Source organism: Rattus norvegicus, chromosome 1 (assembly GCF_036323735.1).
Source record: "Rattus norvegicus strain BN/NHsdMcwi chromosome 1, GRCr8, whole genome shotgun sequence".
Taxonomy (NCBI): Eukaryota; Metazoa; Chordata; class Mammalia; order Rodentia; family Muridae; genus Rattus; species Rattus norvegicus.
Genome location: NC_086019.1, coordinates 103788842 through 103806811, shown reverse-complemented (window position 1 = coordinate 103806811; position 17970 = coordinate 103788842). Strand labels below are relative to the sequence as shown.

Below are 17970 nucleotides of genomic sequence, written 5' to 3'. Positions count from 1 at the left end.
CAAGCCTGATGTCCTTTAAATTCAATCCTGAGTGGTTGAAGGAAACCAACTCTCGAAACATGTCCTGTGACAGCCACTCTCACCCACACAATAAAGACCTGCAATAAAAACAATATTATCAGAAGTTGAATGAGCATCTTTCACTCAAGCTAATCTGTTGATTTCAATCATCAAAATGAAGGGTTTCAACATTCAGTGATCCTAAGAATCACAGGTTGGGGTCTCTGAGGAGAATCAGAAACTGGACTCCTGTATCCTTGATGGTAAAGCCACAGGCTTCAACCCTGAGACCTGGATGCAATCAGCAAGGCAGCTCACCGTGTCCAAGCCTGTATTGTGTGTCACCAACGCAGCCAAGGCAAAGAGAGTGTTTCCCTTACTGGCTTGGCCACCGGGAATCCTAGAACTAATGGTGGATCTTGGAAATCTAGATTTAGGTCCTCTTACTGGGGTGCACAGCTCATGAGTGTGGACAAAGTGCCAGACACAGTTCTGATCCGCTAAGATGCACAGCTCATTTAATCCTCACAGACACCCTAGGAGACATGTGCTCTGGTCACTTAGTTCACAGATGGGAAAACCAAGGATGAGTGAGGTCACACCCCTGATCCCTGATTCCACATCTAATTCAAATGAGCAAAGCCATACCTGAAGTCGTGTACTCTCTCCCAGGGAAGGGGTTCTGGGTGACATGCAACAGGAGACTTTGTATCCTAGTCCTCCACACGTTTCCCATTATGCCCTGTATGGGGTTGGTCTAGTGCTGCTTATATTCAATGCTAAATTCTGTACCCCAAGATCTGGTTGATTGAAGACCAATAGATCCTAATGTAACAGCTTTTGTTGTACAAACTCTGCCCCCAAGTTATCCTTGATAGGTTAATAAAGATGCCTACAGCCTGTAGGCAGAAGAGAGATAGGCAGGCCTGGAAGTTCCTGGGCTTGGGGTTTCAGGCAGAGACCATGAGAAGAAAAGGACATGGGAGAAGGAAGATGTAGTCATTGGTTAGGTGGTTCATGAGCGCATGTCCAAGACGGCCAGCCCCTTGCAGTAGGAAGTAGGAGAGGACTACTACTGGGGATTCTTAGTCAGAGTCTGAGGTGGTCCTTGAGGGTGTAAATGGTGGGCCAATGATTCAGTTCCTTCTCATATTTTTCCAGATCCACTCCATGTAGCTTCAGACTTTTGTGTGGACTCCAGGCTTGGTGGTAGTATCACAAGGGACATCACCCCAGGATACAATGCCCTGCAGGGCACCCCCGCAGACCAAGGGTCCTCCAGAGTCACCCTGTGGACATAGGAAGGGGTTTCCTCAATATTTCATTCCATGTGGTGAGTCAATGTACTGCTGCTCCTCCTGTCTCAGCCTCCTGAGTGCTGGGGCGACAGGTGTGCACCGTCCTGCCTGTTGTCTGTGGTGCTGGAGATGGAGGCCAGGTAACTCTACCAACCAACTGAGTTACAGCCAACCCACTGTCGCCCTTACTCTAACCAACCACTGCTTTTCATCAATGAAATTCCTAGCCAACCGCACTCTATGAAACTCCAACAACAACCCAAACCAATCCAAGCCTCCTCTGATTCAACACAAACCAAGAGAACTCGGTCCTCCATGTTCAGTACCCAGCCCCACTCAGTTCAAGTCAGATGCCCTCTGAATTCCATGTATCATCCTGATCGAAAGCCAGTCTAAACCTGTGCTTTGTAAACACAACCCAACTCCCACCTTTGCTTATTCTTTACCCCTCCCACAAACCCACGCCATCCAATGCCAACCACAATATCCTCCACATCCTGAGTCAAAACAAACTCCCTCCCTCCATGCCTTCCCAGACCATATAATCTATCCCATGCCCACGTCGCTATCCCACTTTCAACCTCACCATGATTCTAACTGATCCTGGAACTTCATCCACACTCACACACAGAATTGTCTCTGCCCCAAAGCAAAGAAAATTCAAGGAGCCCTACTTTTCCTTTTCTATCTGAATTTAGCTCCCAACTTGACACAGCCTAGGATCGTCTGAGGCGTCTCAATTGAGAGGTTGCCCTGTGCATGTCTGTGGGAAGTTGTCTTGATTGCTGGTGCAATAGGATCCAGCCCACTGTGGGCACCATCCCTAGGCAAATTTGTCTTGGCTGTGTAAGAAATAGAGAGATGTCTCACTGATTAAGAGCCCTGACCATTCTTGAATGGGACCCGGGTTTGATTCCCAGCACTAACAAGGTGGTTCAGAACCATCTGTAATTTCAATTCCAAGGCCATATTCTGACTTTCATGTGCACTACACACATGTGATACTAAGTCATACATGCATCCAGGGTAAACACCCACACCCACATAAAAAGTCAGGTGTGGAGCACATGCCTTCAAACCCTAGTGCTGGAGCCTGGGGCAGGGGAGACAGTTAGATCCCAGGGGCTGGCTGACCAGCTAGTGCAAAGGTCTGTGAGAGACCCTGTCTCAAACAAAAGAAAGGAAAATAAAAAAGAAAAGAAAAAAATGGAGGGCTAAAGATATGGCACACAATGAAAAAATGTGTTTTACCCACAGCCATTTTGTAGAGCTTAGGGACCCAGACACTCACCTATAGGGTGAATACTCAGATAGGGACAGTTCTCCACCAACCCAGAACACATTCAGATACAGAGCTGAGATATCAAGATGAAGGACGCCTGGCAGGAGAGCACAGACGGGGGTTGGGAGACAGGACAACAAAAGTTTAAGGACACTCTTTGAAGTTCACAAGGGGTGGGGGGATTTGTTCCTGCCTGTGGAGAGCAAAACACACACACACACACACACACACACACACACACACACACACACACACACACACAGACATACATATATATATATATATAGAGAGAGAGACAGAGAGACAGAGAGAGACAGAGAGACAGAGAGACAGAGAGGGACAGAGAGACAGAGAGGGACAGAGAGACAGAGAGACAGAGAGGGACAGAGAAACAGAGAGACAGAGAGGGACAGAGAGACAGAGAGACAGAGACAGACAGACAGACACACACACAGACATACAGACACACACACTCACACGCACACACACAGACATATATATATAGAGAGAGACAGACAGAGAGGAACAGAGAGAGACAGAGAGACAGAGAGACAGAGACAGAGAGACAGAGACAGAGAGACAGAGACAGACAGACAGACAGACAGACAGACACACACACACACACTATCAGACACTTGAGCAATGTTCTTGCCGGACTCCTCCAAGGTCAAGTCTACACTCTGTCCTCTACCTTCCAAGGTCAGGAATAGAGCCAAATGACTTGAGAGGCTGTGGGAGTACTGATGTGGCAGTTGAGGGGCTTAACAGAAGAAGGGTGAGGTCGCCCTGTGGAGGAGGGCACTGGCTGAACAGCTGGGCATTGAGCTGCACCCAGCCCGTCCCAGCTGGAGGAGGGTGGAAGCTCTGGCTGGGTGCAGCACACAGCTGAGGCAGAGCCCAGGGAGAGCCCAAGGGGAGGCTTGGCCACCATGGGGGAAGGCTGAGGCCCTGGGCAGAGGTCATGTTGGGAACAGGAGGATCGTTAATGGACACCCCTCCAGATTTCTGCAGGGCAGAAAGCGTCAGGTTACACTGAAAATTTCCACAAGATGTGTGACAGAGGTTGGTCTGTGGTTGGCCTGTCACTCAGCGTGACCTTGGTTTATGTGCCATCCCTGATTCCAACCTGCTCCTTAGTAAATGACGGCAATAGTGGTCATTCTTCCACAGTGTGGGTCCCATTATTCAGGCCTGACAGAAGGTACCATTTGTGTCATCTCAAAGTTCTGACCTTATTTTGGGGGACAGGTTTTCTCACTAAACATGGAGCTTAGAGACTGGCTGGACTGGATGTCCAGCAAACCCCAGAGATCCCCCTGTCTCCACATTCCAGCTCTGTTTCACAGGCATGCAGCTGGGCTTTCCATGTGGGTATTGGGGATGTAAACTCAGACATTCATGCTTACACAGCAAGTGATGTTTCCACTGGACTTTCCCACACCCTCTGCCTCACATGGTCCCTGTGTGGGAATAACTGTGCGTAGAGTGTCCCAATTGTCCCATCATGCTCACACACCTCATAGAGAACCACACTGGATTCTTAGGGAGGATACTTGGCTCCTTCCTAGGGTTGGGAAACTAGACTTGCAGTGTTGGGGAACTGGTAGCCACAGGATTCAGACCTAAGTCCTGAGCTCTTGGTGTCTCAACCACCCTCATTGTTTATCACATGTGTCACCTACATGATGTGGTTGAGAATTCACCATGACTGTCATAGCTATAAAGCTCTCAAGGCCCAGAGAGGGAAAATAGTTTCCCCAAGGTTACAGGGCAAGAAAGATCATCCTGGGAACTCAGATTCAAGGGCTCAGGTGGCCTAGAACTTCTGGTGACTCAGGATTGAGGATTTAGGGGCATTTAGCTGGTGGCTCAGATGGAAATGGGAATAGGGGTCTTGGGGAAAGTGTGAGCTGGAAAGTTCCAGGGTGCAGATACTTTGGGGAAAGTGGCACCCTCTTTGATCAGACCAGTACCTGACTTTAGTGCCCCTCACTTGCAGACACCAGCAAGACGAAAGCAAAGAGAACTCACAGAGTAGAGGAAGGTCCAGGTCTTAGTGATCTGAGGATCATGACAAAAACTGGGGAAAGGCTGGATCCATCTGTCCCCATCACCCTTCTGTAGACAGAAGTGCATCCCCTGTGTAGGACACTTTTCTTTTGTCTTTTGTCACAGTGTTTTTCTATATGTCCCAGGCAGGCCTCAAACTCATGATCCTCCAGCCTCAGCCTCCTGACTATTGGGAGGACAGTTACACAGCATGATGCTTGACTGAGAGATCTACTTTTACTGATCTGCCTTCTGTCTCCCGCGGCCTCCACCTCTGTTCCTTCCTGTTCCCTGGAGGGTCCTCTGTGCCTTCCAGAATTGGCAGACCCCAGTGTTATTCAATAGCCTCTGGGTCTCTCTCATTCCCATGGACCTGTATAAGGATTCTATCCAGCTTCCCATGATTCCCATTTAGTCTAGTATTCTGTAGTCTGCCCCATACTCAAATCCTTAGAGAGCTTACCTCCCTCCTTCCCTTCTTTCTTTCCTCTCTTCTGCTCTAAGCTGGATAACTGCACTGAGCCACACACACCCCTTGCTTCTTACTGGTGGATTCTAGAATAGCCATCTACTCCCAAGTTAAATCCTCAGCCCTCTTTTTACAATTCATTTTGTTCCAGGTCTCACTAATTACCCAGGTTAGCCTTGAACTCTCCACCTTCATGCCTTAGGCTCTCAGGTGTTGAATGACAGGCTTTCACTACCCCATCTGCCTTCTCCAGGGTCTTTCTAGAGCAGAGATGAGCACTCCTTTCTCCTGTCAAGCCTCCCATGGACTTCTGATAGCCCCTAAATAAAGTCCCATGTCCTCAGCAGGAGTTAGAAAGGCTGAACTTCCTTCTCCTCTTCCAACCTGCCCAGCTGGGTCTCTGTGACCTTGCCCTAGGCATAGCCAGTGCTGGACTTCAGCCTGCAGTTTCACTCCCAGACTGCACAGCTTGTCCCAACTCTTGACCTTCTCTGTCACCTCTTCCCTCCCCAGACTCTCTGTGGTGTCTCCTCATCAGACTGAGAACTCCTTCTAAACAGATCCCACCAGACTGACCCTACATTCCCAGGTTCCACACAGTGTTAGAGTCTGGCCCATGAAGAGACCTCAGGAAGTTTGGGGGAGTGAATTCAAGTCCATCTCATCTTGCTATTTCCTCTTTCAACTCATCCTGAAAGACTATGCAAGCCTTGGAAGACCAAGACATGGTAATCCAGAGGCGATGTCATCAAGATTCTATGGCGTCTGTCCTGCCCTGCATGGTAGCAGTGACTGCAGATACTGAGACCTGGCTGCTCCCCACTCCTTATCCTCCAGGGAGATGCAGTCAGGTCAGACCCTCCTGTCCGCAGTCTGCCCAGAGTGGGACACATTAGGGAGGTGGTTCTGAACTGACTTGACCTGGATAACTGCTGACCATGTTCTTGGCTCCATGACAAATATTTTCAGGGAAGTCCTCCCAGTTCAGCCTGTCCCTTCCTCCCCCCTCAGCCTAGGCTCTTTCTAGAAGCTTCAAGACATTTTCTTGGTTCCAATTCAACTTGAAGAGACAGGAAAAGGACACAGAAGACCCAAATCCCTTGACAACTGATCATCCAGGGTAGTATTTGCCTCCTGGACACCAAAGCATTTGTAGGGTCCCCTCTCCCCTCCCACCCACTTTCCCAAGTTCTCTCTTAAAGATCTCACCCCCTCCAGGTCCTCCAGTGACAACATCCAGGGCAGCTGAGATACCAGAAGGGGAGCAGTCACCCGAAAGCCTGAATTCATAAGCTCCTAGCCCAGCCCAAGTCTCGGGGTAGGGCTGGGTAGAGTGGAAAGAGAGGCAGTGGATGGTCAGGTTTACAGGCTGGACGCCATGGTGACTGGTGGGATGTGAGACTAGGTCCTTCTAATGAGCATTTATTAGTCTGAAGGCATTGTCTGAGTCTGCAAGGAGAAATTCCACCAAGGGGCAGATCCCTCAGAGGGAGGGTACAGGAGAGAAAGAGCAGAAACCAGAGGACAGTGTAGCACAGAGCCAGAGCTTCTGGGTAGCTGTGGAAACTGACTGTTAAAGTTGTGCTTCTCAGACCCGGGAGAGACTTCTGGAGCTTTGGTTCTTTCTGTTGTTATGAGACGGGGTCTTGCTGATCTGAGTATGGACTTGAGATCCTTCTGCCTCAGCCTCCCAAAGACTGGGGTGACAGGTATGTGCCACCATGCCACCTTGCATGTGGATTGATGTTAGCAAATGGACTGGGAAGGTCTTGGATCTGGTTGTCATGACCTGAAGTCTAGAGAGTGAGTTTAATTCTTTTGTTTTGTTTTCAAGTCAGGGTTTCTCTGTGTAGCCCTGGCTACCCTGGAACTTACTCGTTAGAATAGGCTGGGCTTAGACTCAGAGATCTGCCTGCCTCTGCCTCCCACGTGCTGGGATTAAAGGTGTGCATTACTACCATCTGCTTGACTAATTTTAGTTTTATTCATTAAAATATATTAAACTTGAACACACATGCCCATGTACACATGGAGACCAGATATCAAGTCTGCATATCTCCCCAAAGTGACTTAGGGAGTTTCATTTATTTTATTTTAATTTTTGTGTGTGTGCTTTCGTATGTGAACTTGTGTACCAGTGCAGGTGCCCGTGAGGCTAGAGACATGGGATCACCAGGCACTAGAGTAACAGAAAGTTGTGTGTCAGAACCCCCAGAGGGCCTTGAACAATTCCCTAGAACCACCATAATGAGAAGGTCCCTAGAGCAGGAGGGACTAAGCTGAGGTCACACAGCCAAGCGTGACATCAGTTACAAGCTCCGTCCCTCCCTAGGTCTGGGAAGCTGTTGGCTCTATGGGACAAACCTGAAGGACTGGCTCAGTCCCCCTGTACATACAGGAAACATATCTTTAGAACATGGGATTTCAGACTCTAGAGTATTTTGTCTACTTGCATCCTCAGAAACTCCGGAGCCCAAAGTGTTAGAGTTGTCTGGAATCATCTGACTCCAGGCACTTTGGAACCCTGGTGCTTCAGATCCTCCAGAATCCCCATTTCAGGTCTCCATGCTAGACCTACAGACACTCTGGACCCCCTAGGTTAAGCTGTTCTAGAAGTCTCCCATGTCCACTTGTCTCTTTACCACGTTCTCACTCAGCGGTGCCCAGCTTCACTCTGAGATGAGCTTCATCTGTGTCATTTTTCTGTGGGACTCGGGCTGCTGCTCACTGCTGTCTGACCTCAGATTTCTGTGTCCTCTTGGGAGATGGTGCCTGGGCTTCCTTAATAGAGAGAAAATGAAGCTCCGATAGGGCAAAAACTATGCAGAAGGCCAATGGGAGGGGAGTCCACAGTTCACATTCCCAGCTTCCAGCCACTTCTTCGGAACACCCTGGTGGCTATACTGAGGGCTCCTGATGGATCTGGAGGAGGAGCTTGAACTAAGCTTTCCAGAAGACACATAACTGTGAGCTGCCCAGGCACATACTGCCTCTAAGACACACAAAGGACAACTTAGGACATCCTACGTCTTCTCAACTACAGTTCAGTGTGTGGGCTTTGGGAGTGTGTTTGCTCTGCCCCTCCCAGTGACCTCATCAGCATGTCCTCCTGCCTGCCCCAAGCTGGTTGCAGCTATCCTATTGGGGATCTTGGCCAACACAGAAGTCCTTGAGCCTTAGGCTGGAGTGTTGTCTTTCCTTCTACCCTGGCTCCCACTGTGTGCACCTCCTGTGCCTCCTCCCCAGAGCCTCCTCTGCCTCCCCTTCCCCCTTTTCTCCTTTCCACCCCACCTCCCAGTTTTCTTTATATTTCTTTATCCTGCCTCCATCTTCCTCCTCTCTACCCTTCTTCCTCTTTTCTTCCTCTCCCTCCTCCTCTTCTCCTCTCTTCCATTTGTCCCCTCTTTCCTTCTCTTCCCGTTCTTACTTTCCCTTTCACCTCTTGAGGAGTCTTTCTTTGATCAGCTCCCATGGATCAGTTATGAAAAACTCAGGACTTCTATCTAACTCAGACCTTTGGTCTTCTGCAGCCACCAGCTTCCTAGTACTCCCTTCCCTGACTCATTTCTCCTCCTGAAACTCTCTTTAGCTTGCTCTGCATCCTCCTGCTGTCCTCACAGTTAGTTAGGTTTCAAACCTGGAGTGAGAATTAATGTCTCCAAGCTGATGCTGGCTGTCAGGTTTTCCTCAGGTGCCTCTCAGGTCCTGCCTGTTATAGGGTCCTCAAAGCTGGGGTACCCTGCCCTTCTTCCCTATATAACCTCAGTCGTTCTGACTCCCATTTTTTCGCCCATTGGGTCTCTTGGAACCTGGCTCTCATCTCCTCCTCCCTCTCCTCTCATGATCTAGCTCAGTCTGCCAGCTCTGTCCTCTCTGAATCTTATGGTTTCTCATATCTACAATAAACCTTCTCCTCCACCACACAAAGGATCAATCATGCCTTCCTTTTATTTCTTTTTTCATTCACTAACTTCTTCCCCTTTGTGGTTCCCCCACCACAACCACTTACTGTTAGCTTCTCCCTCGGACAGGTCCCCACATTTCTGCTTTCTCCATCTGGCTTCACATTCTAATCTTTTACTGCTCTGTAAAGATTCACCCCAGCCTTCTCTCTGCCTTCTCGCCCTGCAGTCTGTCCACTCCGTTCATCCCCACTTGGTCACCACACCCCCCTGGGCTCACAGCCCTTCTGTGATGTTTCTATCATCCCTGAACAAGGGCCTGACTTATAGTCTGGAGGTGCAGGCTTTGGAGGAGTCTCTGCTGGAGACAATGCCTGTGAGTCCTGGTGCTCAGGGAAAGCAGATGTCTCAACTGAGGGAACCTGACCTCCCAACCCCCGCTCTTCGCCCGTTCAGTCAAGGGTGCATTCAGAGACTCTAACTGGATTCACAGAGCCCAGTTCAGACTCCTTCCTATTAACTTAGTTAGTTTCTAATATCATGGTGTGTATGTATTGCAGGATATTTGATTACACTGTGAACCCCACGATTTTATTTTTTATTGAAAATCCCTGTTTCTAGTTGTGGTGCAGCTCGGCCCTCTGGCTGGAACTTAGACACATCCTTAATGCAAACTTTTAATTCCAAATGATGATGGTCAAGTTAGTTTGTAGAAGGAAACACACATGTTTGAAAGGATGTCTAATTGAGTGGCAGACAAAGTGACCAGTCAGAGAAAGATTTGACAGAATAGGACTTCTCCAACTCTCACAAGAAGAGAGACTGTCGGAAAGCTAATTAAGAGGACACACACACACACACACACACACACACACACACACACACAGAGAGACATATATATATATATATATATATATATATATATATATATATATATATATATATATATATATAGAGAGAGAGAGAGAGAGAGAGATAGCAGATTGTTTAGTATGGAGAGGAATTTTGAGTCAGAACAGCTGAGTTGAACCAGGCAGTCAGAGTGCAGAGCAAACAGGAAAGAGTGAGCGTTTTCAGCAGGAAGTCTCAGAGGCTGAAAACTTTCTAGACCTCGGTAACATTGTATGGAGGTTAGAATCCTTCAGGACTAGGGCTAGGTTAGGAGACTGAGGCAATAAACGTCAGTGACAACCGTTTCAACAGGAGAAGAAAAGATTTATTTACACATGTGTGTGTCTATATGCATGTGTGAGAGTCTGTGTATGGGGGGGAGTCTGTGTGTATGTTCGTGTGAGTGCATTCATCTTTCCCTCCCTCCCTCCCTGTCTTTCTCCTACCCCTCTGTGTGTGTGTGTGTGTGTGTGTGTGTGTGTGTGTGCGAGCATGCCTGTGCTTTGTGTGTGCACAATCACAGAGACTAGAGGTTGGCCTCGGATGTCTTTATCCTTCTCCACCTTATTGTCTGAGACAGGGTGTTTCATTGAACCCAGCGTTTGCCTGTCCATTTAGCCTGACTGGCCCTCAGAGTTCCTCCTGATAGATGATCTCAGTACATACATTCCACGTGTGCCCCACTTTTATGTGGGTGATGCGGATGATATTCGGGGCTTTATGTTTGTGCATAAGTATTTTATCAATAATTCTTCTCCCCTTTTAATCAAAGGGTCTTATGTAGTCCAGGCTGGACTTGCACTTGCTACATAGCCAAGAATGGCCATGAGCTTTTTTCTCATTCTCTTGCTGCTACTCTCCCGAGTGTATCACCATGCCTGGTTTATGTCTAATGGAGATTGCATAGGGCTTTGTGCATGCAACGTGAGATCCTACTGCCTAAGCTACATCCTCACCTTTTGTTTGTTAGTGAGTAATGTGAAGACCCTGGCGTACTTTCCTCTCCTCTTTTAAGACATACCCATAAGGACAATGCTTCTGCTGCCTCCCACATGAAGGTTTCTTCTGAAACTCTAAATTAACATTTAGTTTGCATAGCAAGGGACAGTGTTGGGCTCCTCACCCACAAACGGGCTGCTCAGGAGAAGACTGGTCCAGTCTCCAAGCTATAGACAGAGGCTAAGATTTTGGTTCCAGGGTTGCTCCTTGGGTGTGAAGCAGTCTTGCTTGGCTGTCAGAGTCTTACGTTGGGCTGATGGGAAGGTACAGAACTCACTTGGGTACAGTGAGGTAATGTCTGTGAACTATGTGTACAAATCATAAAATCAGGCTAGTGGTTAAAAACCAGCTAGCATATGTGATTCAGGCATTTGATCTGGATGAAGGTACTGAGTTTAAATCCTGCCCAGATACATAATACTTAGTGCCTTTGGGCATATCACTCAGTCTTTCTGTGCCGTGTTTTCCTCATTTAAGAGGCAGGAACAATAAGTCCCCTCTCCAGCAACATTGGTGGCTGGGTTCCTGCTGGCTGGGAGTCAGTGCTGAGTTACAGTATCTGGGCACAGAGCTCATGGGAGTGGATAGAGTCAGTGGAAGAAGACATTTTGTTTTGGATTCTTACTTTCTTTTTGTTTTTCTGCACAAGGATTTTCTGTGTAGTCCTGGCTGTCCTGGAACTCAGTCTCTAGACCAGGCTGAGCTCAAACTCAGAAATCTACCTCCCTCTCCCTGCCTCCCAAGTACTGGGATTAAAGATGCTCACCACCATCCCTGGCTGTTTCTTTTTAATCTGACAGACATGACATCCTGTTCTGTATCCCTAAAGCCCCTCGACCACAACCCTGTTTACAGTTGAGGGACTGGAGGGATGGGAGAGGTGAGTGAGTGTGGGAGGCCCCAGTGTGAAGCAGCACCACAGAGCCAAGAACAGGGGTTCTGTTGTGCTGTGCAAAGTGAATAAAAGTCGGTTTTGCACTTAGAGGAATTAGCCACTAGGTGGCACCAGGAAGTCTTTTCTTCTATCAGAGGGAAGAGGGAGCTGCCTTGACCCTTGTGTCAGAGGAACAAGTGCTGGAAATTGTCCTGTGTCTGAGGGAATAGGCTGAAGTCTGGGCCCGTGGTTCTCTGTAGGAAAGCTGGGGTCTAGGTCCCTGGGTCTAAGGGATGAGGGCTTGTGTGTGGACCCCTGGGATTGAGAGAGAGGATCCTGGGCCTGGAACTTTGGGTCTGAGGGATTGAGGTCTGGGGTCTGCACTCCAGGGTTGCTGAAAGAAGGATAATCTTGTGCAAAAATGCGAAGAGCATTTGAAGGTGTAGGCTGGGTACAAGCGCCTGTCTGCCCCAGGATCCAGGATTGTGGGCTCTTGTCTTCCCCAATGCTTCCCCAGCAGTGAGGACTTCCTGCTCTGAGTGCCTTATGCTAGGATGCAGAGCCTAACTTTCTATTGCAGGAACTGCAGTCCCCAGAGAGCATTCGGTAGGGGGACATGTTTGAGGTGAGCGTGAGGTTCAAGCTGACAATGTCCTCGGGATCACCTTCAGTTTGGGTTGAGACCCAGGGGCTACAGTCCTCAGAAGTGTGTCACCATCCATGAGAGCAGGGTCCTCCTCAGCATTTCCCTTCTCCATGGTCTGTCCTATGGGCATTGATGGCTTCTGTCCCCTCCTCTTTGTGCTGACTAGTTTTAACTTGACACAAGCTAGAGTCATTTGAGAGGTTTGGTGGTGGTCTTTCATCACAGTCATAGTAACCCTAACCAGGACAGCATGGCTGTGACCATAGCAGCTGAGGATCCATGGGCACAGCTAGCATATCACTGTGGATGACAGCTGTGCTCACAGTGTAGCTTCAGTAACTATAACACGCATGTTCATATGTACATATTAATATGCAACACTGAGACATCTTTGGATGTAAAGTTAGATCTAACTCAGTCTCCAGTATAAATTTGGATGTCTCATGTCCCATAAGCAAATACTGGGCACATAGAGTCTGGATGTGCAAGGAGAGAGTCTCAAAAGTTTGCACAGGGTGGGGCAGGTATCCTGACATATACTGAGGCCACAACTCTGTGTCTCAGAGTTGGTTGGAATGTGATCTAATGTGTCCTTAGATGTTGGATCTCTGGGGCTGAGTCTGCAATTCCAAATCTCCACGAAAGGGCTTTGTGGTTCCAAAGAGCTTTGTGGGTGAGAGACAGAATTCCTCATTCCAGGCACGTGGGTCTGCGGCACATCAAGTCCATGCCAATCTGACCCTCTGGCATTCAACAGGTCATTTCTCACTCTTCGAAGAATTACTTTGTCCACACTGTTCTACTTAATCTGTGAGATGCCCATTGTTTTTAAGGGTAAAGTGAAATTCTGTGTTTGTTTGTGAATGATAATCCCCAAAATACAGGACCTGCTCTGTGAAAGTGATTATTTTCATCAAGGGAACATGGTATATTTAAGATTCATAGGATTAGTGACTGTGTGTGTGTGTGTGTGTGTGTGTGTGTGTGTGTGTGTGTGTGTGTGCGTGCATGCGAATGTGTGTGTGTATTCAGACAAATTCACAGTGCTAGATAAAGAGAGCCCAGGATCATCCCTTCCTCCGCCAAAAAACCCCTTTCATTATAGAGTTTCAGAATTGCAGACCCAGACACTAAAAGCCCAATATTCATACACCAACCTGCTAGATCAGATTCCAGGAACCCTCAGTGTCCTTAGAAGGTGAGAGCTGGAGAAGATGTAAGACAAAGGTCAGGTGGAGATGAGACTCTCACTCACAGGACTGAACCTTAGAGACTGTGGCAGACAGTGATGGAGACAAGGGGCCGTGCAAAGAGTAGAGGATCAGAGAAGGTTAATCTGTGTTCAGTGGGATCCCGGTAGGGCCAGCACAGAGCCCCACCCCAGACACCTTGATTTTCATCTTCATTGGAGAGGGCCTTCCTGTCTCCCTGTGTCTCTGGACACCCTGTATGGCTTCACAGCTCCTTTTACCCCCTTTACCCCCAGACTCCCATGTTTCTGCTGCTCTGTCTTGATGGTTCACAGTCCTGGGTCACTGTACACTGTCCTCATTGCTGTGAAGACCACGCCACTGTCTGTGCTGTTCTCCTGGGATGAACATTCTGGAAGATTCCTGTTTCCTGCAGGTATGACCCCTGTCACAGGATTTTCATGAAAATATGTCTCTGTGGAGTGGAGACTGTAATGGATGCTGACAGCCTGTGCCTGGTCAAGTATTTTCCAGGCATGAGGTCATCTCACACATGGAGCGCCCTGGGGATCCTTCTGATCTGAAATCAGACAGTTGACATCCTGCTTAGACCATGGCAAATAACGAATTGTGTGGTATTTCTCCTTTTCTCTTCTTCCCTCTTTTCTGCTTTTCCCTCCTCCTCTCCCTCCACTTGTTCCTTCTCCTGTCCCATGTGGCTCAGCTGAGGCCCTGCAGACAGGGCCATCCCCTGTGCTCTGAGCCCCGTTCACACTCTGTCTGCTGACACTTATTTAGTCACAAGAGCCTTGGTTCCCCCGAAGCCCTCTGACCCCTCCCCTGAGGACCTGGTACCTGCCTCCCCCTCTGCTTCCCACCTAGTTCCAAGTATCCTGCATCCCTGTGTCAGGTGCTGCCTCTTCTGACCTTGCACACAACATCCCCTCCTACCACAGTGACCCTCCCAGCATCTCAGGCCTCTTGTCTGCCCCGTGACTCCACCACCTTATGACATTCTACCCCATCACGCCTGAGTTGTGCTTAGTGCTTATGGCTGCCCCTTTTTCTGGATCTGTGTTTTCCACATCCAAATCCCCCTCCTGGTGTGAGCATGGGGTTCAGGAGGCCCCTCAGGACAGGAGAGTCTTGAGGGGAACGGCTTGAGTTGTGCAGGAGACTCAGGAGACACAGCTTTCCTAAGTGCTGTCCTGGGGCAGGCTCTTTGATGATGCAGTTGCCTTCTGTGCTCCTGAGGCTAATCTAACAACTCGTGAGCTCGCCACGATGGATGAACTGGTGTGTTGTCTTCTCTGTCTGTGGTGAGTAGAAATGTTGGCCCAGGAAACGCCATGCATCATTCCCTGTCACTCATATTGGTTCTCTGGGTGGGTGGGGCTACACTAGGCTCACTGTTGGCTGCTCAGGGTCTAGGATGGTCATAGGTACCATGAAGATACATAAGAAAAGGTGTCCACATGTTGAGAAGCCTGGATGTGGAAGAGTGAGAGACATAGGGTTTCTTGGGAAGAGAGGGGACAGGACTGGAGTAGAGGAGGCTGTGACACACTGCAGGGCAGGGTGCTGATGGGCTATGGTGTCTAAGCATCTGAGGAGATGCTGCTGGGCCTCAGGCAAGAATCAGTTTCCTTCACTCTGGTTGTCTCCGTGTCTTGTCTCAGCGACCTGGGGTTGGGGCTGCTCACCATGCAGGTATCTCTGTCTAGCACACAGAATGAATTCTGTCACCCTCTGTGAATAAGAGTCCGTACAGACATCAATGGACATGAGGGTGAGGTCCACACACTGCAGCATCTTTGCACTTAGAGCTGTGGGCCGAGAGAACACAACCATGACAGGAATACAGGAGCTCAGTTGCCTGGCCTGTTCCTCCAGAACCGCACTTCCTGGTCCAGGTTACTGGGTCTGACCCAGGCATACACTTATCTGGCCTGGTTTGATGCCAGGCAGCAGCTCCCCAGCTTAGCCTCCTCAGTGGGCTGGCTTGTCACACACAGCCTCTGTGGTGTTGGCTGGTTCCCTCAGCTGAAGCAGCATTAGGTCCTGGCTGTTGTCAGCATCCGGGCTGAGAAACGTGGGTATTCGGAGGCTCCTGTTACAGAGTGGGTGTGGGATGGAATGTCGGACAGGGACATCCTGGCCAGTGTCTCCATCAGTGTCCAGGCTGTGCTGACCCAGCCTCACCTTGTTATGTGAGGGACGAAGCAGTGATGAGGGGGAGGAGCATGCAGGGAATCTGGACAAAAGGGAGAATGAGAGGAGAAATGGATGGGGAAAGAGAGAATGGACAGCAGAGAGAGCAGGAAAGTACTGGCAGGAGAGGGAGGGAGACGGAGACACAGAATGGGAAAAGCAGGGACACCAGGGTGTGAGAGGCTCAGCGGATTACCAAGCTTACTGCACTAGTGTGAGCACCTGACTTTGACCTTAGGAACTGAGATGCCAATCAGGTTGAGTGGCACGTGCCTGCAATTTCCGGGCTGAGGACACAGGGACATGATGATCTCTAGTGCTGCCTGGGACCCTGCTATGCTGAATATATGAGCTCCTGTCTCAAAAATAGGGGCAGAAGATGGCTAGACAGATGGTGGCTCAGTGGTTAAGAGCACTGACTGCTTTTTCAGAGGACCTGGGTTCATTCCCAGCACAAACCTGCTGGCTCACAAGTGTCTGTAACTCTAGTTCACAGTGCACAGACACACACATAAGCAAAACACTCATATACAGGATTATTTTATTAAGATGATTAAAGAAAAAAGATGCAGGCAGTGAAGCATCTCAGTTGGTAGGGGCTCTTGCAGTCAAGCATCGTGATCTGAGTTCAATCCCATGATCTATATGGTGGAGGGAGTGAACTGACACCTGCAGTCTTTGTCCTGACCTCCGAGCTCATGCAGTGTCATACATGCTTGCACATACACACACTCACACACTCACACATATAAAACAAATAAACTTGGTCAATCAAGTTATAAAACACAAGCTCGAGAGCGAGAGAGGAAGACAGCTCACGTGTGTTCCTGGCCTCCATATACACACGTACTCTCACACACACTCACAAACAGTACACATACATGCTCCACACACACATGATTAAAATGAGAGAACTGTAAATGTAACGGAGGGAAGGGGCAGTTTGGACCACGGTTAAGCATGTGGGATCACGTGGGAGCAGCAAGTACAAGGGAGAGAAGGCACTGGGGACAGACGAGAGGCAGAGACAAACAGAGGAAAAGGACAATGAGGCAGGAAGTAAAGAGAGAAGGGGAAATGGAACAGGGAAGGTGCAGGCCTGAGAGCTACTCAGGTGCACTGGGCTAACCTGAGCTTGCCTGGCCCCTACGACGTAGTCACAGCCCAAGGTTTGAGCACCCTTCCTCCCAGTACCCTGCCCTCTCTCTGTGCTCATGTAGCTGCCCTGTCACAGCCCAGCCCAGCCTCTCCCTGTGTGTTCCAAGAGTGGACATGATCCTACAATGCCAGGTTGATCTGGAGAAGCTGAGGACTTCCCTCACATGTGCATATGCCCCCCCACACCTTCCTGCTTACTAGGGCTCAGAGAATCCTGTTCTTCAGTGTGGTCTGCAGTGATGGTGGATGGAGAGAGAGACCCAGTCCTCAGAGAGAGTTGGGCAGAGACCTAGAGGGGGCAGACCCATAGTGACAGATGGTCAAAGAGGTACCTAGAGGAGGACAGAGAGAGGACAGATGCCCAGACATGGATTCAGGGAAGGAGGAGAGACAAAAACACAATTTCACATAGTCATACAAAGAACAGGGTCCCAAGAGTTAGCGAGACAAGAACATGGAGAGACATGAGGAGAGACTCAGGTGCTCATGGCCCATCCACCCCTCTGCCCTTCTGACCCAGCACCAACCTTCATCTCTCAGACCTATATCTCCCATGAGGTTCTCCAAAGAAGAGGCTGTCATAGTCTTCCTTGAAGAAGAGGAGCTCCCCTCACCCCAATTGTCCTCCTACTAATGTGTTTGGGAGGTGGATCCCAGGGACCCTAGCTTGTCAGGCAAGTGCTCTGGCCACAGCCACACCTGAGCCCATCCTACCTGGGATGCACTGGGCAGCTGTGAGTTCCCACTGGGGTTGGACTAGGATGCTCCTCACCATCCCCAACAGACTTGTCATAGTGATACACAGCTACCTGCCAGTGTTGGGGATGTCTCTCACACTCCCAGCCTCCAAGGATCCTGGACTGGACGAGGGGAAAGGCACCTGCCGAAAGGAGTTCTGGGTAGGGCACAGCGTTGGGTGGAAAATGGATTGGGAAGAAAAACTTTCCTGTGGATGTGAAGGGACATGGGGTAGAGGACCAGGAGGGTGGTCAGGTTAAGGG

General features: G+C 49.3%; 1 protein-coding gene across 1 annotated transcript; it reads right to left on the bottom strand.

Moving 5' to 3' along the window:
* Positions 1–744: 744 nt before the first annotated feature.
* On the bottom strand, positions 745–17949 carry Klk5l2 (kallikrein related-peptidase 5 like 2; the record flags this gene model as incomplete). Its single annotated transcript, XM_063280700.1, has 6 exons — positions 745–1289; positions 15011–15087; positions 15253–15514; positions 15593–15994; positions 17274–17301; positions 17684–17949. Coding segments are annotated over 6 exons (1146 nt in total), but the record flags the coding sequence as incomplete, so codon positions are not given.
* Positions 17950–17970: the final 21 nt, after the last annotated feature.